This window comes from Diplotaxodon limnothrissa, linkage group LG11, assembly GCF_057381915.1.
Source record: "Diplotaxodon limnothrissa isolate DT_005_m linkage group LG11, D_limnothrissa_male_GT1.1, whole genome shotgun sequence".
Lineage (NCBI taxonomy): Eukaryota > Metazoa > Chordata > Actinopteri > Cichliformes > Cichlidae > Diplotaxodon > Diplotaxodon limnothrissa.
The window spans coordinates 12,518,649-12,543,771 of NC_140606.1; the positions used below are offsets into that span (position 1 = coordinate 12,518,649).

A 25,123-nucleotide genomic window follows, 5' to 3' on the forward strand; every position below is an offset into this window, starting at 1 on the left:
TTCAAACAGGTTAAAGGAAATAGGGACGCTACTACTCAACACAATGCTTTTCTTTTTTTTTTTTTACTTTATTATCAAATATTTGTTAACTTTTTTTTTTTCAACAATCAACTTACTCACTTACAAATATAACACTGGGACATTTGTTACTTATGGTCACCAATATGCCATTTATTAGGTCATTTTTGAGAACACATTAAATGTACTTAAAACACATTTCTTTTTTTTTCATAAATATTTAATATTAAAGAGAAATATATTTCACCTTGTGCCTACACAGAAAAGCATTAGAGAGTTGCAACAATTTTGTAGCCAAGAAAGGTAGTAAGGCACAAAATACAAACCTTATTGATAGAGTTTAGTCATGCTATTATAATATATGTTGAAAAATGTATTAGGAAAGCTATCCTGGAAGCTACTATCAGCTAAATGATCCCCAACATCAGTACAGTGTACATGCTCCAAAAGACAGACGACATGGAAAAGACTGCGTTTATGTGAAGAGTTGACAGAAGCGCGTTTATGACACTACAGTGGAAATCAGTCTACAATATTTGGTCTGGAGGCAAGAAAATCGGCTCTGTGTTTACGGTAAAGTGCATGTCTTTTTTTTTCGTATGATGGAACCATCCTATGCTAAAGTCTCAGTCAGAGAAAAAAAAAACTTTGACAATAATTTCACCAAAGATAAAATCCTTTGGTCTACTCAGATCAATTATTGCCAGCTGTAAGTAACAGTCCTGTCAGCTCCTCAGTGAAATCACCTAGATGATGAGGAAAACTGAGCCCGTGGTATAGATTATCCCTGTGCCTATTTACATGCAAACCTGCAGAGCAACAAGTAACAGACAAATCTATAAAAGTATTCCCCTTTAAATCCAGCAGGTACATTTACCTTTGTTCAACAATCTCTCAGCTGGGAAAGAATAAAACTGATACCTGCCTTATTAAGCTCCTGTAAACCAGGAATTTTGATAGGATATGTACTTTAAAAAAAATCCTCTGATTGTCCTTGCATCATTATGTCATGATCTGGGTGGAAAACTGGAAGACCAGGAAAGGATGATGAGGAAATAGGCACCAAGGTGAAAAAGTAAAGGTGTAGGGTAGCAGAAATGCTACAAAATCATATCAGGGAAAGACAGGGGAGGGGGCGGGGGGATAACAAACTGCATGATATGAGCATAAGGCATACATATTTTCAAATACATGTTTATACAAAAGAATATCATACATAAAATTCCGTATAAATGAACAAAGATAATAAGGAAGCAGGCAAAACAAAATTCGAATCAGTTGACATGCTTCCTATAGATGTTCCAGCCTTTTTGTTTCCCTGTAAACAAATAATTGAAATAATACAAAAAAAATGTCATAGAAAACTTCAGTCGGGTTTTTACACTGAACCGTTTGCATTTGCCTGACTGCTGCTGCTGCTTGCTGTCAATAGCACTGCTGTAAGGCACCGAGTTGGTTGATGCGGACTGACTGTGCAGACAAATGAACCAAAGTGATGAAGCTTGACACTTATTGTCCCATTAGCTTGTCCATGCATTAACGTACAGATCACACTCGAAATGAAGATTGTCATTTGTTAACGACAGAAAATAACTCAGTCTCTTTGAGTTGTTTGGTCCACTAAACATCAGCTGCGAATTAAGGCAAGTGTAATCGTATACTTTGCCCCTGATATATCACTTCCCTTTTTTCGTTTCTGTAAATATAACATTCACCTGTTTATTCAAATGGAGCTTGCCAGTGATTGTCAATGTGAGCCTGCAGAGAGTCTGAGACTGAAGAGGAGCGGGTGGCATCGTTAGTTAGGTGGGAGATCCTGGTCAAACTTTTATTCTTTATAATCTGGATCTCTGGCTGTTTTTGTCCTCGTTTGTTGATGCTGCTTTTGGACGTGTATGTGCTGCTGCTGTAGGAGACTCAAATGGTCTATGCGTGAGTGTGCACCGAGATGCTGGAGAGGTCGTTCCTGATGATCTCATTAACTGTGGAAACAAAAGAGAAAGAGGAGATCTTTATTAACTGCTGCCATTTAATGACACGCTAAAGCATTATTACATTTCATGAAAATACTGGCCTTGAAGGGTTGTTTGTTTGAACACTGACAAAGGTTGGAGTCAGAGCCCCAGAACCTCAGGGGACCAGATGCTCCAGTCAGATTTCAAGTGATATTCAAGAGCTATACTTACTTTTCATGGTTAATACATATCTTTTTAAATGTCTCATATATCTTTGATGGGGCTTTCTGAAGGTAAATCCCTGAAGAAATCACCTAGGCTAAATAAATAGGTTTATTTTCTAGGGCATGACTCATTTTATAGAGTGAAGATCAGGGGATATTGGCTTTTGCGGCTTTTGAAGTCTCCAAGTGCAGTAGTTGATCACTTTTGTTTTTATTCATTTCTGCCACAAAAAAGAAAAAAGACCCAACAACAACAACTACTACAAAGCTCAATTACAAGACAGTGACCCACTCGGGTTGTATTACCTAATCTCGACAGATCCTAGCGCCATAAACAGTTTTGAGATCTTTATTATTTCAATTCTGTGCTTGTATATCAAACATTTCCAAATTATTATGTTAAGTCAAAGTACCATGGTTAGGAACAAGTAATGTCTAAATGTATAAAGAAAAAAACATACATTTCACAGAAAATATGGGAGTTCATACTTTCATATTTTTTAAGGTTAGCCTGGTATATAATCTGCTAACGTCTGATTTCAGTATCACTTCATGACTCAGCTGCATCCTGCATACAATTCCCGCTGTTTGCCCTGCAAGCCACTTTGCAACGCCCTCCGCCCCAAATCTGTGACCTGTCTGTTGCCTTGGATACCTGCTCTGTTATGATGGAAGGACAGAGCCATAGTGTCAAATATAAATTACACGTGTTGGCAAATCCTCTTTTGGCTGAAGTCTTCCTAGCTACTCTAATGTTTTCTTATTAGCGAACTCTTTAAACTTTAAACATGACAACATCTCAGACAGCAACACTACACTGCATACTTGACATCAGGACATCATGGACATCAGAAGCCACAGTCCAAACATATCAATGTCATTAATAACTCATTTCGGCTCCATGCGAATATCCCTGTTTTTAGTCATCGTCTTGTGTTTCCTGCACCAGTTCCTGTGCCCGCGCTTTTCCCACAGTCGGGCAGACAGAGATCAGTCCCCTGCCTTTATCTTCTCTGTGTTCTTTGGCAAAACAGAGGGAAGTGACTGAGAAGATGGCGAGGACCCTGAGACCTGTTGCTCGACAAAAACAAGAAGCCTCAGTCACAGAGCTCGCCTTGATAAGACAGGCCGATGCAGTCTGAGTCTGCTGGAACCACCATCGGAGCCGAGACAGGAAGTCCACCCACTTTGAAGTTCAGAGTGGGCCCGCGTTTGTTATCACTGCATACTGTTTGGTGAATTATGAAGCATCAGCATAGATCAAGATAAAAACAAAACTGAGAAAAACTTATTTGGAGCTCCTTTTGTACTATATCATTTAACTGCTGCTTGATTTCAGTTAAGTGTGATGTTGATGGCTGAGGTGCTAATAAAAAAATGTTTTGCTGAACTGATCCATGCAGAACAAATGGCAGAACCACCAAGGAAAGAAGGCTGAAGACATAAATAATGTTTGATTTAAAAGACACACAAGCTCTACAATAATAGCTGTCCTTGTTTTATGTATGCAAACGCCCACCTTTTCACACACACAAACAAGCATGCACACACACACACACACACACACACACACAAGTTGGTTGGGACTCCCCTCCCTGAACAGGAGGAACTCCCATTGGAAAAACTCAACCTGTGCCAACAGTGTTGGCTGTTTTCAACCCTGTTCCGCTCCGGGCTAAACAAGCATTTACATGCTGTGGTTATTTTTAGATCCACCATTGCAGGACACGAAGGAAGTGCAAGCACATGTATGCACAACGAAATGATCACAGAGAGGTGAGAAAACATCGCCAGCTAGTTCTTAAGAAGAGGTGGGAAAACCCGACGGTTCAGCAGCAGAAATATATCATTCATATTTCTGAGATTAAAAGTGGTGGCTTCTTTTTCTTGATTTCAGTCACTGTTCAAAAAAAGAAAAAGAAAAAAATCGTGACGTCTCTTCCTCCCACATATTAACTGCAGTGTTATTTTGATGCCCTTTATCAACTAATACTTTCCATTGGCAAGCACAAAGATGTTCCATTCTGAAGAAATAGTGACAGAGAAAAGAAAGGTAAAACACTGGCCCATGTGTTTCATTTATGTACTCTGTCAGCAACGTGAGAATTTTAGAAGCAGGATGTGGCCAACTGTTGCACCACAAGACAACACCAAGATGCTATTTATAGCATCTTAATACTCATGTCACTATTTAGTTGTGACAAGTTCTGGGAAACAAAGACCTTTTAAAGAAAACTCACAGGTAATGTTTTTGAGAGAACCAAAGGTCTCGCATGTCACGCATCTTTTAAAAAAACAAAATTAGTTGAAATGATCCAGTTTTAGCTAAAGACTTTTATTTTTACTTTTCTGTCCTGAGCTTATGTATCTTTTTTTTTTTTGAGAAAAAATGAACCAGAAAGAATTATCTCTCTGTTTTTCCTTTAATACATTTTTGACTCTGTCTTACCGTCCTTGAGGTGATTAAATAACCACAAATATGCAGCAGTGGGGAAGCTTGTCAAGCATTCGGAGGAACATTTAGTTCTAAATGAAATTTGGCTTAAAAAAAATCTTCTGTTGCACAACGTGGGCTGGCAAGTGTGGATTATAAGATTTCTTCACCAAACCTTGTAAATCTAAGTGTAACCTTTGAAAAAGATTGCCAGAGGGCTATTTTTCCACTTTCGTGATCGCTATATGCTATTGTTAAAAAGAAGATTCCATGTAATGTTACAATAACGAAAGCAAAGTGGCCTGGCTTCCCTCTCAACAGCACTGGAAACTTTTTTTTTCTTTTTTTCAGTTGCCCAGGTTAATAATGGAAAGCTGGGAGGATACCCTCTCGTGAATAAACAAAAACAGTGGAAAACTGAGCTCCAAATATTCCCCTGCTGAAAAAAAAGAACGAGGGAAACAAAAAACACGTGCCCTGCTAGGCTTAGTTAAACAGAGTGGCATCCTTTATTAAGCTTCCCTGCCAACGCAATCGGCAAACCGCAGCCTGGACCTGTCAGGACCTATACTCCAGACTGGGTGGCTGGGAGATCTATTTCAGGCAGGTGTGAGAGTGACACAAAAATATGACTGCACTTTACTGTGATGCCAGCCAAGGTGAACAGCTCTATGGACAATTCACCTTTGTGAGGGCCTGCCAGTGTGTCTTGGCAGGGAAAGTGGCTAATTGCTAAATCCCTGCCTCCATTGGGTGTGACTCCGGGCTGAATAAACGTTGACCTCGCTAAAATAACCAGTCTGTATCAACTGTTGTGGAAGATGTTTTTCAACCTGCTAGAAGGCGGTAATGGAGGCAGCTCTAGTATACATCCTGAATATACCGGCGTATGCAAATTTAACATGACTGCTGTCGGTACTTGCAGCTTTTAGAATAACAAATTGACCACGCCTTAAATCACACAAAGGTTCTCTAACTAGGCGTATTATTTCCAAAATTAACATTATATTGTATTAAATTAGACTTAATTTGTGTAATTTGTGATTAAGACCGTAAACTCATCAGGAGAGTGTTTGCTGGACTTCTTTTTGCAACCAGAAAGGTCATTAGAATGAATACAAGTTTAGGTCACACTGATTTGCTTTACTTTTCAGAACAGAGGCTACATGTACTATTTTATCTACATATAAAGACACAATAAATGAAGAAAAAGTAAAGCTGGTCTGTAGTTATGTTTTACTTTCATCTTTAAAGAATCCAATCCAATGGCTTAGGTAGCAAAAACATCATATTCACTCTGCTGCTGATGTAATTTGGAGGGTACAGTATATACAAGCACTGATATAGCGACAGCATAGTTGCTATACCTCACTGTTACTTACTTACAAATTGGCTTCTTTTTATCCAGTAATACAAGCACGCCTGATATGACTTCATTTGGCTTTTCTAAGAGTTCAGTGTGAACCTGAACTGCACTGGGGATTTAGTTAGCATTGTTACGGGATAGTGCTGTGCACTGGGGTTCGATAACAGCCGGGCTTCCTTAGAGAACAGAGGATGCCCTGTGGTCTGGAGAGATGCGGAGCCTCGAGGCCTGAGAGCCTCTTGGAGGTTCCTGCTGTCGAAACACGATCCCCTGTAGTCAAATCAGGCCTGACTGGCAAACACCTGACAGCGAGAGAGAGCAAGAGACTTCACCTCACCCCGGCCTCCGTACGTGACCTCCGTACTTAAGGTTGCAACAACAGGTTCCTGGCAGTGACTTCTGCTCTGCCGCTCGAAGTCTCTTGATACTGAAGAAGTGGAGGGCACCTTCCTGAACTCCCCTTACTTTCACGACACGTGCTAGCTGCATCTGTGTTAGGGTCAAGGACCTTCACACTGTAGCGAAGGTGATTGTTTCCTGTGCTTGCTCGTACCTCCTGTAGTACCACATCGGGTTTTGTGAGAGAGAAGAGGAAGTTTCCTTCTATTGTGGCCCCGAGACTCTCGGCAGCACGTGAGGAAGTTTGCCTGAGTCACACAAGTTCTTTCATGTAAACACACAAAAATCGAATCGCCACCCAATCTGTACACTACCTCGGAGTGAGTAAAAGGAGACTAGCTGCGAGGAGGACTCACAGTTAAACCTCATCTGACCTCGTACTTTCATGTGAAATTGATTTGGTGGGGAAGCCGAACTAAAGCTCAAACTTGCCGGAGAGAGACAATTGAATTTCCTGGTACATATTACTTTTGTTTCCCCACTATATCAAATCTTCTCTCGGCCTCAGCAGAAACACTTAATGGACAATTTGCTGCCTCCCACACACAGCTCGAGCGGCTGGACGGAGAGGCACTGACACAGCGTCACTTATCTTGTGCTAATCACCAGCAGTGTCAAAAATAGGGAGGAGGGGGGGGTGAAAGGTCGGAGCGCACACGCGCATAAAATGACACAGACAGAGAATTCAGCATGGAGTAAGTGAAAGAGAGCGAGCGAAACCGAGGGAGACGCGATCCTTATTCCCACAGATAAACACAAATGGAAAGAGACAAAGCGTTCCGCTCATGCTTCATCGTGATAAAGTGCTTCATAAATTCATCTGAGCCTTGCAGGTAGACAGCTTCTAATCCATTGCAGGGATCCCTTTGGGCCTAATGATGTGATGATATGTACAGACAGTATATTTCATCCCCACAGTTAGGCTGATCTGTGAAGCCCCAGGCTTTCCCATGTGGAATCGCTCAGTCTCCTCAGCTGACAGAGGAGTTGGAGAGAAGAATAAAAAGGGGGTGGGGTGGGGGTGGGGGGGGGGGGGGTGTTTAAGACAGAGCCGAGTTTACCCTGAGAACTGAGGTTTTTTTACAGCTGCCCTGCAACAGCTGCAGAGCACCGATGTGTGGTGATCTCCTCACACTGCTGAGGTGAACAGCGATCCCACGAAATTCACTTCATTGATTTTGGACGTGGAGTCATGGCTAGAGATAATCATGAGAGAAATAATAGATGAGGAGCGTAATGGTAGGTGACACATGCCTAACCCTAAAAGTCTTATTTCTGTCTCTCCCACTTTACTATTTTTAGTTTGATTTAATTTTCTCCCCCTCCCCCCAACAAGATTGCTGCGCTATTCAGCTGCCAAAGAGTGGATTAAGAGTAAGCAAGCTATAGACAGGCATTTCTGACCAACAGTTCACCTCTCAGTCTGCGTGTGAGTGCTGCCTGCAGACACGAGGAGCCTTGATGATGTAAAAATAGTGTGTCAATTCTTTTGCTGTTAAAAAGCACTATTATCTTATTATGTTGTCAGTGTGTTCCCATTTAGAGAAAAGCTACTCTGTTGTTTAGGGATCAGGTCTCTGCGGTGCATGTTTTTCTGAGACTACAATACATTTAAATAGACAGATTTACCAATTTTGTCATAGTGTGTTGTATGCTTAAATCATTTCAATACAAAAGTATTAAATCTTGTGCTGTTTTTTGTTTGTTTCAGTTTACCCCCTGGCTTCATGTGCACCCACTTCCACATTGTCCCATCCCTGAATGAATCTACTGAATCACTACTGATGAGATTGAATTAGAAGGAGTAAATTAGCTTTCAATTTTTTTAAATTTTTTTTAGTGCCACAAAAAAAAAAAAGAAATAAAGTATAGAGTGTAAACAGTAAGTGCTCTGATGTCGCTGAACAGATTTCCAATCAATATGTCTGCTGCTGTTTTTAGACAAGGACTCCTGGCTCAGTTGGATGAGAGAGCTGGAGCAGCCTTGAGAAATAATGATGACATACTCTCTGCGCCTCATGTGGAGAGACAAAGTGGAGCTGGGCTCTAATCTCCACCTGAGTCTCCGATGCGCCTCTCCCTTCAGAGCGCATGCTTTATGGCTCTCTGTAGTCAGACGAATCGGAAGAGTTCAGGGTTGCCTGCCTCAGCCCACAGTCACCGAAAAGTATCCAAAATTTACTAGAGAGGCTGGAGAACAATGAAACAGCAGCATACCAAATTAGAACCCTAAAGACAACAACTTTTACTGAAAGCCCCACCACTGACTGATATGCTTATTTTGGCCGCCGCGGCGCAGAACCTTTGTCTTTGATCTTGCTTGGTGTGCTCTGCCGCTCTCTATCTCACCTCACTCTGTCTCTCTCTTTGTGAGCCTTTCACTTCCCTCCTCCTCCTCTCATTTCCTCCCAGGCCCAGGAGGCCCTGGGTGTACTCGCTTGAGGTCGCTCTCTGGGGAGGATGAGGGGGAGGTGTTTACATGGTTGGAGCTACTCTCTGGTGCCCTCATCACTGACTTCTCTGAATTTGGCGTGTGAGGCGTTACGAGTGCGTCACGAGGAATAACAGTCTTTGTCCGGCGTTATAGTTCACGAGCATTTTACACTTTTTAAGAAGGATAAAAAAGGATGCTGCAGTACGAGCCGCACTAGTCGATTGACAGGTGATGTCGCCGAGTGCGGCGCAGATGCTCGAATGTTTAGCACAAAAAGTGCTTTCTGTTATTTTGATTGCACGGGTCCGCTTGATTGCGTTAAATTGCCTTTAAAAAAAAGTTACCGTGGAAGAATACCACAACAAAACACAGCAATCAAAGTGTTTATCAAACAAAAGCAAACATAAAAGCAACACGCTAAAGAGCTTCTGTGTGTACAGATCATGTGAAATCAAAAGCTCCGTTTCACGCAACTAGCAGAGCATGAATGCATAAAGCAAACACCAAAGCCTGAAAAAAATAGCACCAAACCGAGCAAAACTCGCACATCTCAGCAGCTGAGATATGAAAGGAGACAGATTAAAACCCTTTGCATGGCTCATTACCAATGGGTTTATGGTAAAATAACTCGGCCATCTGATAAACTCGCCGTGATTGATTTGGAATTAGAAACGTATGCTCCCGCCGCAGACGGCTCGGGATTTCACCGCTTTCTTTCTTTTTTTTTTTGAATTATGGAACGGAGTCTAAAAATATGAGCATATTGAAACAATCATACTTCAAGTAGGCTGCAGTCGTTTGGGTGAGAATTTGGCAGTGCACCTGCATATAATACAATTTACAACTGCATTTGTAGTGGGCTTCTTTAAATCACCTGTTGCCTGTCAGCTGAAATGTGGGATTTCAGACTTGTTTTCTTCTGTTTATATATAAATTATATTCTCTGTGTCCAAAAAGGCTTACCTCACTGCGAGCTTTATTGTTTGCTATTCATCATAGATGGATGGCTGGTTTTGGTGTAGCAGCAAGTCATGGTCTTAAGTTAACCTGTCTCTTTAGACATCCATGAAAACGCATTAGCTTTTGGCATGCTAAAGTTGGACATTTGTTGTCAACCCCAGCGTCTTATTGTTTGTTTTGGCTTGAACGCTCTGATGAAAACAACATTTGCACTTATCTAGGATCTTGCTGAGCTGGATGGCAGGTTTGCGTAGAGAGATAAGGCACTGAAAAGTATACTAAGCTAACTAAATCTTAAAAAGCTTCTGCTGCTCACGGGAACATGGCCTCTCTCTTTCAGCATCCCCGTGGCGCTCTAGTGATCTCTACTGAAGCTGAGAGTTATCTGATTAACACCCTGTCTGTTCACCCCAACTATTGCCCCTGTAGCTTTAAAGCCTATACTCAAGAGGACACAGAGGGCGAGGCCCTCCTTGGGGCACATCATGGATTTATTCGCTGGAAGGTAGAGAGAGCCAATTGTGGCCAAATATTCTCTTATCTCCTTTCCAACACCCTTGACCTCGCTTTGATTTTCATAGACAAGCGTACATCCATCTGGAGACTGTATAGCTGTCAAGAAACCCAGACTGTCTCAGAGCTGAAGGTGAAGACAGCTACACTTTCGCAGACAGTGGGTGAAACGGAGACATTGTTGGCCACCTGTAAATCACAGACGCACATCTTCACCTGCTTCTGTTCGCAGTGTTTAATATCTTACAAACTCAACAGTTGGTGGTGAGAGAACCTTCCACTTGAATAACTTAAAAGAAACGAGAGCCTGCGCTGCTACTCCATCCTACAGTAAATCTAACTGATCTAATTAAAGTGTACGTGATGTTTTCATTCACATGGAAAGCTCTGTGTCTAAGCTCTAAGTCCAGCTCCCCGCAGATTCGTCATGGCTGATTTACTACATGAGCAGAAAGAATTAGTTTGTCCTCTAGTAGTAGGAACTGTGGGGTCTATCAGAAAAGTATGTTTGCAGTTTTTAGGGCTGAAAAATAATAGCATCGCTCTCTAGCAGGAGACTCTTTGTAAAGTATTGTAGATAATGGCTTTAATAGTGGTTAATAAAAAATTTACCAATGCCAATTTACCACAGAGTTTTTTTTTCTTCCGCACACCCCAAAAGTTAAAGATTAATAGCTTATAACCTACAAGACATTAGTAAATGACCTATAAATAATTAATGAAGTCATTAGTTACACACTGTATGAAGGGTAAATTATTAAAAAGTCTCACTAATACATTTCTATAGTAACGCTTCATTGAAACTTTCTCTCTTCACCATCACTAACGAGCAGATTACGTTTTCAGAGCCCAAAGTGTAACTGTAGGCAGAATTTTCTTTTCTTTGAATCTTGAAAGAATCTTGAATCTTGAATTTCTTCGAAGTGAAATGAAGAATTTGCACGGCTGACAACCAGTGTTGGGGTTAATGTTTTCCAAGCGTTACTGAAAACTTTACGTTTTTCAGTAACGCAGCAATATAATGCACAAAAGACATAAAGGAACTTTCTTTTTTTTCTTCTTGCACTCTAAAATCAGCTGATTTCAATTCATTTGCAGTAGGAGGAAAATGTTGGATTGGTTTGCAACCTTTTAGGACTGGCAATATGGGCATTATTTTTAATGCCCGAAAAGGTAAAATACAAACTGTATCTATGACAGAAACAACTGCATTATACTGCTAACACAACTTTGGCTTGTTGCAAGCACCTGCACAGACACCATTGTGCTAACACAAAGCTAGCAAAGAATCCAGAGGGACGATAAAGAACTTAATTTCTGTGTCTTTACAGTAGTAATTGTCTTTTGTTATATAATCTTTCAATACCACAAAGCTTAATAAAATGCTTCACTAAAATCCACAGTAAAGGGTTTTCTTACGCTTTTGGAAATAAGTAATCAAAGGATTTTTCTTTACGTTACCATGTTGCTTTGGGCTCAGCTGAGTACAATCTGAGAATTGGGGGGCCAGTTGAGGTGTAAAACCTCCATGGGTCATATGTCAATAGCAGGACACTCACAGTTCAGCGGTTACGATCATCTCCTCCAATGAAAGAAACCCATTCACCCACTGCTCTCTGCAAGTGGTCGCTGCTGGGGCAGGAAGAAAATGTGATCTTTCACTTTGGTTGTGTTTTTCTTTCTTTGACTTTCAGTGTCTTGGTTATAACAGCTTTAGCTGTGAAAAGAGCTCATAGTGTCCATCTGTTTGCGCGTGTGTGTGTGTGTGTGTGTGTGTGTGTGTGTGTGTGTGTGTGTGTGTGTAAAGAACAGGGGCGATGGAAGCCAGGGAAAATCACCAAGATTACATGCTACTTTCTTCCACCTCAGATTTTCCCCTCTTTCTCCATCTCTGTCTGTGTCTCTGTCTACTTTATTTCTATGGCTGACCTGCTTCTCCACATGCTCGCTGAATATTCCTGGATGTGAGGGGATGATGAGCATCTCCTGGCCTAAAAAATCTGAAACTTCTGATAAACTCCTCATGAGTACAGGAGCGCGCTAAGAAAAAAAGAAGAAAAAAGAAGAAGAATGAAATTATGTGCGTCTGTTCCTCTCGGTTAAGTGATACGAACATTCTGAAAAGGCTTTCACTTATTTAAGGGTTCATTATGTTCACTGTTACATTTTACACAAGCCTGCCTATATTTACAGTGATTTGTCATTAAACTTAGTAAAAGGGAAGGATATGCTCATTTGGCTTATATTCTTTTATGTGTTACTGCTCTCTCCTTTCAAAGTTTAAATCTTTATCTCCCACCCTCTTATAAATTCTGTCTTGATGCTCCTTCTCCGTCCTCGTGTTTTGTCTTTTTGACTATCTCCCCCACGTTCTGCTTTCTGAAGCATTTGTGCATAGAGGAGACAGTGTACTCTGCCAACTGTTGCAAAACCCAACGGCTTTCCCCATCCCACCCGCCTGGAACAAACCTCTCTGTTGACATCCGTCGCTAAAGGATACAATTTCACTGACATAACAAATTTCAGATGGGAAGCTGTTATTAAGTGGTCTGGGAAGGAGACCTGCTCCTGTTTACTGATGCCGCAGGTATTTATATCCCCTAAATACATATGCTAGGAGCAAGCATCTCACTGTGGTTACTACTCTACGTTCAAATTTAAGATCCTCGGGCAAGACCCTCTCTAAGCTCCTGGACAGCAGCCCAGGAGTTGTTCCTGACCCCTGACCTCCCTGTTAAAAGACTAAAACAAAAAAAAATGCTTGCTTTTAAATCAGTTGTGCTTCTTGGGTGTTTGTATGGACTGTATGAGTTTTCCATGTGCTCATATTATTTAATGCCAGGAGGAAATATCCAAGATTCAGGGCAAATTTATGGTTTCTGTGACTGCGCAGCATTTGTGGTGTTCAGAGTAAGACTCACTATCTCCACAGAGGAACAGTGTTTTAAGGTTGGTGATGAATTATTGTGGACTGGACAAAATGTTTATGTCATAAAAAAACAAAATACCAGTCGACTCACCGAGATCACTGAGGAGGCTTGAGTTGTGCAACTGGCATGAACCCGCCTTTCCCCACGGATGATGTATACTGAAACAGCCTTGAGTGTCATAAAATGTCAGCTAGAAAATGAACAGATAAAAGCTTGGACGCAGCTGAATTCACAGCTTAAATGCAGCCTTCAGAGCTTTATGGAGGAAGGAGACTTGCTCGGAAATCATCCAGTCAGAGCCGTCAACCACACTGACATTTGTCATGTTACGATTCAGTAATGAGAGTGTCTGGCATGAGGTGGTAGCTCTATGATCACAGATATACACAGGAAGATCCCAAGCCAAGCCACAGGCCCTGTCTCAGTCCTGACCTGCTGTGATCCGTGTGGCTCGGTGGCTTTTCAGCACGTGTTTCCTAAACCTCAGAATGTGAGCCACATAAACCGAGCCTCTAAACGGCTGTGTCAGGAGAAACTATAAGAAATACATGACATACGGTGAACTGGAATAATATAGCCTTAATGAATAGACTCAGATGAGTCTGGAGAAGGATGCATCTAGTGCGCCATGTGGCTTTACTCTGCTATATTTGATTGCATGCTTCGCCGAAGTCCGTTTTCCTATTGATGCCAGGTAATATGCTTCCACAGAAGGCCACACAGTGCGCGACGAAGAAAAAATAAGACACCGTTCTTTACGGTAGCAGTTCTGCGTCACGCACTTCTGATATTTGGCAAAAGAAACGCGAAACCCATTCAAAACCAGAATCAAAGTCTTTCATCTAAATGTGTCCGTGTGTAGATCCCAGACACAAAAGAAACCCAATTTGTTTAGATAATTTAGCTGCACATTTTCAGCAGACGCATTCTTTCTCGGTGACTGTGGATATTATGACGGAGCGACTGAAACCAGACCAGATCCTCTGGCTCAGCTGCAAGGGTTTGGGGTGCGCGCACACACACACACACACACACACACACACACACACACACACACACACACTAAAGCCAACCTGTTGCGGTAATAAATGGATCGAATTCGTACAGATTCGTCTTGCTGCATCTATCAGAACTATAATAATATTCCCAATGGATTTACAAAGAGCTTAAAATCAAAGCACAAATAAGGTAACCCCATTGCCACTGTCATATGTAACCACTTGGATCCAATCATTTGCTAAACTGCGAGCAATCTTGGGCAATAGGGTCTGTAATTGAGTGGGTTTCAAAATGTGTTACAAAAAATCTATTATGATCACAACCAGGAATCTACATGCTCTTATGTTCAGCCAGCGGGACAGACATAAAAGAGATGTAAAAGGAAACAGAGCTAAGGTAATCTAGAGGACTTCCACTCAAGTGCAAATGTATTTTTCTTCAGCAAGGACACCACTGAATTCCCTGGGTCCCATTAATGTACCTCCATTTTAACTCCTACACATCAGATTGTAAATCAGCATGTTTAACCACACTGTTATGTGCTTTATGAGAATTACTTCATGTATCCAGCTGTGTGCTGCGACAGGGTCTAAAGATTATTATTATTAGTAGTATTATTACTATTGTTTTTTATTTTTTATCACCAGCATGCTATCATCTTTTCCAGTGCTACTAAAATAACTACAATTAACAAGCTCATGGGATCAAGCAAAGCATTTACTTACACTTACACAGCTCATACCACAAGTTGATCTTCATATTTACCGAACAGCATATTCTCTAAAGTGCTTAGTAAGGCCTGTAGTATCTGATAATGGGCAATAAGAGCCAAAGCTGCTCAATTCACAGAGTAAAAATAATGGTTTTTAATCTTAATGAGAAGAAATTGAAGCTAATCTATTGCTGATCCCAGATGTGTAGTTGTTGATCCATAGCTTTGATGGTCTTAAAGGCCAAGCCAAGAGTGCACCCACCTATTAATTTTTCCCATGACTGTAAAACTTCTGCAGCAAGCCCAAACTTTTACTTATACTTCACCACGTCAAGGGCTGCCAGGAAAACGGGATTCCTAATATGAGAAGGCAGCAATAACAATAACAGTAAAATATCCACATCCTCTTTGTGGCCATAAATAATAAAAAAGCCATCACGCGTTTTCTTGTACCCGTCAATATCACTATGTGTAGAAGGAGACTATGTTCTAGGCATTGCACTTAACCACAAGACAGCCTTTCTTTCTGTATACTATTAGCTGAAGCTTGACCTGCTCCCAAAAGGCCAGCGGGTCAGAGGTGGAGTGGTGTGAAAGCACACGATGTCACTTACAGTGCTTCCACATCTAAGCCGAGTCGACCAACTAATAGCGAAAAAACACGCACGCACGTATACTATACTAATGCTGTCTAAACATACAGGAGTAGCCCTGCTTTAGTGAGTCCCATTAGGCACTTCAACCCCCAAATCTTGCAGTCTTCTGCCCCCCCCACCCCAATGAAGCCTTGCGGCACACTCCAATGTTAGCGACTCAGCATGTTTTCAGCGCAGTGAGGACGCACGCTCAATCATCATTAGGGGTTTTGCGGAGTCCTGGGGTCTGGGCACCTTGCCAGGATGTGTAAAAGTTTCCATGAAGAATGCTTTGAGTTGCCTTCAGAAGCACTGGTGGTGGACAGAGATCCTCGGGAAGGCTAGAATTCCGCTTTTGTTGCTGGGGGTTGGGAGTTGGGCAGCGAAGGAAGGAGGAAAGAAGGATCAACAACAATTCTGTTTTCAGTTAGTAAAAAGCACACTAGCTTTGAATTGAGGAGGAAGCAATCGCAATCCCCCCCCCCCCCAACGCTCCCATCTAAAAAACTACCTTGCAACACAAGGAAACCAGAGCACATATGTCAAATGTCAGAAATCAGCAGAGGCTGGTTTGCACTCTGTGTTTTTCTTATTTTAGGGAATAAGGGCCCTCTGTTTCCCAGAGAGGCAGGTGGTAGAAATCTGGCTCTCTGATTAACAGTAGTTCCTTTGCTGCGTGCTGCATTCAGTTACATTTCATGATATCACCCATCACAGCAGCAGCTAATGAGACAGGACACACGGCAGCAGCCTCATAGGCCCTGAATGCCTCACACTGCCAACACATCGCCTCTGCTCTACTCTACTCTACTCGCAACCACAGCAAAATACCTATAAACAGCAGGAACAGGTTTCCAAGGCAAGAAAAATAAGTCTCAGAATAGTAGCTTAGGTTTGTGTAACCCGTGTTTTTCATATGTAGACCAAGATATGTCACAGGAAGCGGTGTCACCAGAAGTGCGCCTTAAAATATATGACAAAAACATGCTGTCATTAAAGCTTTTTTTCTTTTTTTCTTTTTTGGCTTAATTAGTTCAGCTAACAAGACAAACGTAATCCTTCAGACCGAGTTATTCATAAAATTCTATTTGTGTACCCACTGATCTCATTTGACTGCCATTTTTCTAGCTCATAAAGTACAGATAGCGGGCTGCGAGTAAGTACGAAATGTCTGAAATCTTTGCTTTTACAAGAGCCCCACTATGAGTTGTTTACCACAGTGAGTCAACAATGCAACAAGGCGTAGTCGCCTAGCAGAAGGGTGTTTCAGCCTCTTCTCGCCTCCATTCCCTAAACCACGCTGATATTTGGCCTTAATTCCAGGTAGGAGAAGTGAGGCTGTAAGCGGGTGAGAGCCAACATGCCACTGAGTGAAAATGGGAGCTCCAACGGTGATCTGACTGCCAACTGGAGTCTTCCCATAAAACATTGCAGAAAAAACAAAAAAGAACCATCATATCATGGCTCACACTGAAGTTAGTAAAGCTTCTATCGCAGCAGAGGGAAGAGTTCAGCACTTTACAATGGAGACTGTGTCTACGGCAGTTAGGGGTGTTTACATCTCAGACCCCCTCCCTGCTAACCCAGCTCCTTACGGTACAGTAGCTCACCGTTGATAAGTTGAGTGATTTCTCAGGGGCTGTGTAAAACCTGGGCCCAGCCAGAGAGACACATTTCCTCTGGCTGATGAGAGTCGGGAGGCCTCAGTGTTAGGGCGTGGGAGGTGCACTGCTCTTGGGGAAGATCAAGTGTGCTCCTGCCGACTCCAAATCACGGCCTCCCCAACTGCTTGGGAGGAACGCTTTTTCTTCATGGCCGGTGTTAAATCACCGCTGCCGCGGTGAGGTCATCTGCTAGTCTTCTTTCTTTAATTGAGCTTGCTAACACACGGCTGTAATGCGTACAGACGGGGGAGTGAGACGCCGGGTTGAGCTGCCTTCCGATCCTATTTATTTTAGCTCAGGGCTCATTTGAGGGGTTTTGGATAGGGTCGGGCCTTGGAGCAGCAGATGCCTTGGCAGTATGCTGTTACCACCGCACACTTACCAGGACTCCAAGAGTTTACCACAGATGCTTGCACAGACGTTAGGTGATGTAAACGGCAGCACGCTGAGGTTTTCAAGGGGCTGCCTCACTGTCTTTGGTCAATCAATACACATTCCTGTGCGTCCCTAATGTAGCTATAATCGCAGGCTGAATACATTTGGCCACCGGGTCGGAGGAAGACTGAGCTTGCTAAAGTGACAGAGGATGGAGTAGCGGGGAAGAGAAACAAGGTTACTTGGATGAGCACTGCCACGTCGGTTGGTGTAAAAGGACCCGTTTGGCAACCGTAGTAGAAAACTCAAAATAAAGCTATCGTTTTACATTATTCAATTAATGCCCACGTGAACGCTTCTGCTGCCGTAATTATTGAAAGCAACAAGAAAGGATTCAGCTTACATCTCCAGACAGTCCAGATTTGTATGAATTCAAAGAGGAAAAAGTCTAAAAGATTTATTTACTTTTGTTTTTTTTAGAGGAAAGAGAAAGTTTCAAATCAGTTTATAGAGCTGATAAGGGGCAGACATCCCTCCTGTGTCTGTATTGTCTGTTTATGAGATAATGACTAACGGGACTCATCAAGACTGACAGATATGCTGACAACTGCTTTTCAACTCAATTACAGTTCCACAGCAAAACTCCCCAGGTCCCCTCATGCCTATCACCCCTGTACTCCCAGAGCTGTTGAGTGAATGCGTATGAGCTCATACACACACATGCAACAACATTAGTTTACTGAACAAAAGGTGCACAGGAAGGGTGATATTCCTGAGTTCAATGCGGTGGCGCCTCCCTCCCCTCTCCACCACCTCTAGTAGTTTGCAGGCAGATTTTAACAGGTCAAGCTGGCTGGATGCCAGGGATGTGCTCTATGGATATATATCATAACAGCAAGTGGAGCTTCTGCTAACACAGATAACAGGTTGCTGCCCTTAGAGACACAATGTGCGATGGACACAGGAGGCAATAAACCCAACCATATGGTCTCTTGGGTGTGACTGGTTTCATTGCTAGAGGGAGACTGGTGACCCCACAGTCTCCCCTGATGACGACAGCTGCATGGTGTGGACTCCGTGGGGAAATGACGGGAAAACAAAGCCTCTGCCTCCTGCGTCCCAGCATCCCTCCCAGATATTTGGGGGTGGTGATGAGGAGGGGGTGGGCCGGCTCAGGAAACCCCTACCCATTGTTTTGCTTCCTTCATTAGTCGTTGTGTCAACAGTTTGGATCGCTACGCGTGTGCCACTGTTTTTGTTCGGCTGCACCCCGGCTGACCCCAGTGCTGTGATGTTTTGACAGATTGTTTCAAAATCCCATCAAGGCAATTTACCCTTTGAAAGTCAAGCGGCCATTCGGACAACATAAGCTGGCCGGCACATTAAAACCAAAAGCAAATAAATCCGCTGGGCCTAAAATTAAACAAATCTGACGTAAATATGCTGCCAGAATTTTTTTCAGGAAATACTCTGAGGTGCAATAGGGTGCGGCCGTGCGTGAGGGCTTGCAGATAAGAAAAAGCTGTTAAATAAATGTGATGTGTTGCCCAAACAGCCAATTTTGGCACGGACAGTGATCTCATAAAGAGAAACGTATAACTTTATTTAGTTATTATTCTGGATAATGTGCATACACTGCAGGAACTCACCGTCATCTAGGTACATCTGGTCCAGTTCCTGGGGCTCCTGCTTGACGGTGATGGCCATCGAAGGTGGGCTGGCATCCTCAGGTAGCAAGCTTGGTGACCTCCCTCCAGCTTGGGCTGAGCCAACTGGGCTGTAGGCCTGAACGAATGGGCTCTCCGCAGGCCCAACTGGAGTGGAAGGGTGGGACGCTGGGGAAGATGAGGGGCTGCTGTTGGTATAGATAGGGTGGTAGTTATGGCGTCCTGGGCTGTTGAGGTGGTTGGGGCTACCCTGGGAGTAGAGCAACCCTAGAGAAGAGTTGTTATCTGGCGAAGATGGGTGGGCGAGATTAGGGTGGCCAGGGTTGTCCTGAATAGGGGGCGCTACCATGGGTCCCGGTGGTGCTGCTGCGTGGGTGGGGCTGTTGGGGAGGCACTTGCTGAATGCCACAGGAGACAGGTCATGAAGGGTGGGGCTTGAACTGGGGGGTGACGATGGCATGGCAGCATGGCGAGGTGGGCACGAAGGGTAGCCCCCAACCAGGCAGGCTTCAGGGTCAGCCACAGGCATGATGGGAGTGAGTCTTGGCTGGCTGTAGTAAGGAGTGGAATGCATGGAGAGCCCCACGGTACCCAGAGAATCATATTCATCGTGGGGTTCTGTCTTTATGATCGGCACTGATGGGGGAAAGTAGAAAGAAAGAAAGAAAGAAAGGAGAGGTTATAAAACGTGCAGGGAATCCACGTGGCGCAGTGAGCGTATGACTGAGGCTGAGTAAAGCATCGAGCAGGCAGAACTGCGCCTGTGATACCCTTTATAATCCAAACAAACAACCACCAGTGGATCTGGGCTCAGCGTCAACTTGGCAGAGTCCTCTAACAGAGAAATCCTTACGCCTCCTCTTTTGCCACCCATCTTTACCACACCGTGAAAAAAAGCAAAAGAATAGGGAGGAAAGAAAAATGGATGAGTCATCAGTGTGGAAAGCCACAGCTGGCTCTAATAATGAATAGGACCTATTTTCTTTGGACTCTCCTCCAGCTCTGATATCCAATAAAAGTACTTTAAAGCAGTGGAGTGCTGCTGCTGTTGCTGCTGCTGCTGCTCTGGACCCCCAGGTTTCCTCCACACTCCAGAAGTAATTGTTTCTCTCAGGACCAAAAGGATAGTGGTGGTGGTGGGGTGGGGGAGGGGAGGGGAGGGGGGGGGGGGGGGGGTGTGAAAAAAAGGAGATGATTTGATTTTGATTAGGCTGCCTGAGCTGCTTAAGAGGTTGCAGAGCTGTGCCTGTGGTTTCAGGAGCTTCAGACCTCAGCTAATGCAGAGAGTGCAGTGACCCCATTTGATCATCCTGCCTGCTCCCTTCTAACTTCTAATCCAGTGCAGACTGTCTGCGTTGTTTCCTGATTACTTCTGACTGACAGGTATCACATACTTCCTCTTCACTGTCAAGAAAGGTTTTCTATTAATTGAAAATTTCAATCACAATCCGAAGCCTTCATAAACAGCGGCGTGTTTATGGACCGGGTTGAGTGACGGAGAGGGATCCATATTAACAAGCTCACTGCTGAGTTATTATATAAGTACACATGCACAGGCTGTGCCAGCACAAAAGTAATAGGCCCGTGTTAAGATACCCAAATGCACAGCAAAGGCTTCTGAGTCACAATGGACATACTGTTTATTCCTAGCAATTGTTAAAATGTGTTAATGGGTGTGGTGACTGTTTGGTGCCAGCCATTAAAAGTTTTTGGCTAAATGTACTTCGTAGTGACATTTACTTGAAGCTGTCAATATGAATAAGATGTCTGTGTGTATGATTTTTGTACATAATAGAACCTTTCTCTGACAGAAAAAAAGGCAAATTGTCCCTTACTGTGTCAAAAAAAAAGACATCTAGGTATGTGAGAGTTTGGTCTGAAAAGGCACCAAACGCGTCTGTAGCCTCCGGGGTGCCGAGCTACAGAGCAGCGATAACGTGGCAGGGAACACATTTACGTCAGCCTTGTCTGCTTTCAGAGCCCAGAGACCAGGCTTGGTGTCTGGGGCAGCACGGTGAGGCGAGTCCCATGATGCACAGGCCTCCTCTCCATGGCCTGGGGAATAACAAGTGAGTCACATGCTCACACAACATCCACAGTTACTTCCCTCCAGATTGCCTTTGTCTCCTGTGCCTTTTTCTCTGGTGTGAATGGACAGAAGTGTGCCAAGGAGCCGAGGGTGTGATATCAGAGTGGAAATGTCATAAAATGAGACCATTTTCATATTTTAGCTTGGGGTCCCGATCTGCATTGCTGCCTCTAATTTGAAACACATTTAACCTTCTGCCTTATGAAATCAGTCAAAAAAACAAAAGTCCCGTTAAATATTTAAAGAACATCGCGCTTAACGGATCCTGAAAACTGATATCTTGTTTCAAATGTCTCCTTGCAAAAGTTAAATGAAAAAAATAAAATAATTACAATATATGAAAGTTGCATACGTCCAGAGTAATTTATTGCATGTACAGATGCCTTTCACCAAAGATTGCTGTCATTATTTAAGTATCTGAGCACATGTGACATATACAGCAATTGCAACCTCGCTGTCTTCTATTCTTGGATTATGACATTGACCAGCTGCCAGAAAGAGTGTTTTTACAGCTTTATCTTTTCATCCTATTAGACATTTTTACGAAATTGTGTCATAATTAGTGTATAAAGTCTGGCGTTATAGCCCAACATGTGTTTTGTAAGCTCACCGTGACCTTGACCTTTTAAAACCAAGTTCTAATCAAGTTGTCCTTGAATCCACATTTGGGCCTGGTGCAACGCCATTCCTCATTTCGCATTCAGCATAATGGGACGGCTGTTTGACATGTTTGACTTATGTAGGAAAAGGCTGTTCATTAAGAGTAAAGGAAATTCTAAGCATTGTTTTTTACATTAAGCAAAACCTCCACCTGCCTGTTCTCCAAAGTTGCAAACATTTTCTCCAAAATTCATACTCCTCCCTCCTCGATTTATAAACAGACGTGTTTCCTCCAGCTTGGTCCATCTCTATGTCTCATTTCAACTTTATATGAGAACTGAGAAAACAGATTCACCGGGCCCAGTGCAACTTCAGCTGGCTTCTATTTCCTCCCAACCTGTGGGTTATGGCCCACAGACTGTTGATGCTCCGCACATGGTTTTCTCTCCATTTCTGGCAGTTTTCCCTTCTGTCTGCTTTGTATTGAACTGATCAGGAATGATCTAGGTATTTTACTGAGCACTTGTTTCCTCTGATGGGAATAGGGACAGTGATGTGTGTCTGTATCTGTTTATTTCATTAAAAAAAGCAAGCAAGGCTTATGTGAGCTTTATAAAACACTTTCTAAAGAAGAGCATCTGTACTTCTGGACGAATTCAAGAGGTATTTTAGGTTCTAACACTCTTTTCCACTGGTAAAATATGATACTATTATGCCACTGTGAAAAACATTTTAAGAAATTCTGGACACACCTCATACTATCGGCATGAATCTCCCGTGACATTTAACATGGAGCAGGTGGTAGTTCATTAACTCAAAGGTACCTCATGCACCATGTCCCACTGTGTAGGCAATCTGGACACACAGCATACCGTGGGCTTTGGTATACTGTAGGTTAGTGTAAAAACACCCAAAGCTGCAGACCTGACAGAAACAGTTCAGTCATTGTCCAGATTTTTTTTTCCTTTAGAAAACATGACTGTGCAAATATTTACAACAAAAGATCAACGTGTGGCTCATTAACTTTTCCTGTATGTGTCACAGAACATGTTTCTGGCTCTACCCTCTCCAGCTCCAACCACAGACTGATGCAGTGATGGTGGGAGAGAGTAGGCAGCCATTTGCGTTAAGAATAGAACTTGATATTACAGAGGAATCTCCAAACGGCCTGTAAAAATAAAGGGGTTCCGAGAAGTTCTTCGCCCGAGCTTTGGTCACTGCCAGCATTTTTTTAGCATTTGTTGTTTAATGTGGTTGGTGAAAACTGTTTCTTGTTTCAAGAGCAACACGTCACATCTCTACACACGCAAGAATTATTGGACGGGAGCTCGGAAAAGGGAAGCTCATTCTGGGAACCAGACGACAGTTGTTCTGCATGTACATCTCATCATCACAGACAGGCACTTAGGCTTCAACCGCAAATGCTGCTGCTATTTAAACAATAGCAGTCTTCTCGACTCATCGGCTAAATGCACCTATACCTCATAATCAGTTCATCCCAATGGAGAAACATTTTTTCCATAACTGGTATAACTCTTTTTTTCTAAAGATTCTAAAAAATAATCTTTATTTTGTTCTGTAAAGGGAAAGGTCAAGTTCTTGTATTCACTTGGACACAGGCGGGGGTTGCTTTGTGTATATCATAGACTGCATATAAAATATAGCTATCTGGTCTTTAAGTCTAACGTCATTAGCTATGTCTGGGCCCAAACACTGCTGCAGGTCTCCAAGTCAAACGATCACTGCAGCATTACTGAGAGTTGAAAAACTGTCTAAATTCTTTCATCTGTAATAAAATGATCAGTGTGGCTGCTCTACCAGGTGTAACAATTAAGTTTAACATCCAGGCATCCATGAAGAAGTTTAACGGAGTTAGAAGTTAGCAGGGAGTTAGCTCGCTAGCTTCCATCTAAATATAATATACCATGTTCAGACTGAGGGATTTCTGAAACAAATTAAGACGTACAGCTCTGCTATCACTTCCAACATAAATGAAGACAGAAAACTAAACAGCAGTGAGTTTTGTAGGGTTACTGAAGTTGGGCTAGCTGGTATATAATGATGTGCTACGTGATCGCTAGCAACACATCTATGTTAGCATAATATAAACAGTAAAGCTGGAGGATGAACGCTAACAAACGGAGGACTTTTTTCCACTCAATAAAAGTTTAGGTGAGGGTTCCCGATGGTTAGGTGCAAATACAATCTCATGGCAGGATGCTGTAAACGGATCAAACTTCAGTCAGGAAAACAACTTAGATAATCCATCCACAATACGAGGTTAGTCATTAATATACTGCTGCATGGGCTGAGCTGTAATTACATTGTAAGGTTTAAAAAACTCAGCTTTAAATTGAAGAGTGGTAACAAAAACCGAGAGAGGCCGACAGTGATCACTGACTGTTTTTAGGGGCTTGTTGAGATTAAATAGAACAAGATACAAAGCATTAAAACATGATAAAAGCACAACAGCCTTATTAAACGCAGAGTAGTTTGGGCCCGGAAGCAGGATTCATCACGTCATCACTTAAAGACCGGATAGCCTTTTGATGTAAAACATGACTATATTTGGACTAGTAGTTTGGTTGTTGAATTATCAACTAATACTATGAAGTTTGGTTATCAAGGGTGTCTCCTGAGATACCTTCTAACTGCAAGCATATAAATAATATACTGAAATTTTACTCACCAAAACTGGAACGCAGACTTCTTAGATATGCCGTTGATGCAATTGTGTGCACAGAAAGTCATATGAGCGACACCACAATCAGGACAGAGAAGTCCAGTTTAGCCTAGCAGACAGCTAAGAGTCCAGCTAGCAGCAGCCAAATGTCAGTCACAGTTGTCCCAAATAATGAAACTTTAAGCCTTAACATAATGTGATACATAAATTTTATATAATAATAACGGATTTGATTTATATAGCGTTTTTCAAGGCACCCAAAGCGCTTTACAATACCATTCACTCTCGCATTCACACACTGGTGGAGGCAAGCTACAGTTGTAGCCACAGCTGCCCTGGGGCAGACTGACAGAAGCGAGGCTGCCATATCGCGCCATCGGCCCCTCTGGCCAACACCAGTAGGCGGGAGGGTAAAGTGTCTTGCCCAAGGACACAACGACCAGGAGCCACGTTTGCCCGTATAGTC

General features: G+C 42.7%; 1 protein-coding gene across 1 annotated transcript in view; it reads right to left on the bottom strand.

Moving 5' to 3' along the window:
* Positions 1–1,944: 1,944 nt before the first annotated feature.
* LOC146622429 (nuclear factor of activated T-cells, cytoplasmic 1-like) overlaps positions 1,945–25,123 on the bottom strand; it is a 56,605-nt gene continuing 33,426 nt past the window's right edge. The window contains exons 9-10 of the mRNA XM_085366811.1: positions 19,268–19,921; positions 1,945–2,000 (exon numbers count right to left, since the gene is read on the bottom strand). Of these exons, the coding sequence (XP_085222937.1) occupies positions 1,945–2,000; positions 19,268–19,921 (710 nt within the window). The remainder of the gene's footprint in view (positions 2,001–19,267; positions 19,922–25,123) is intronic.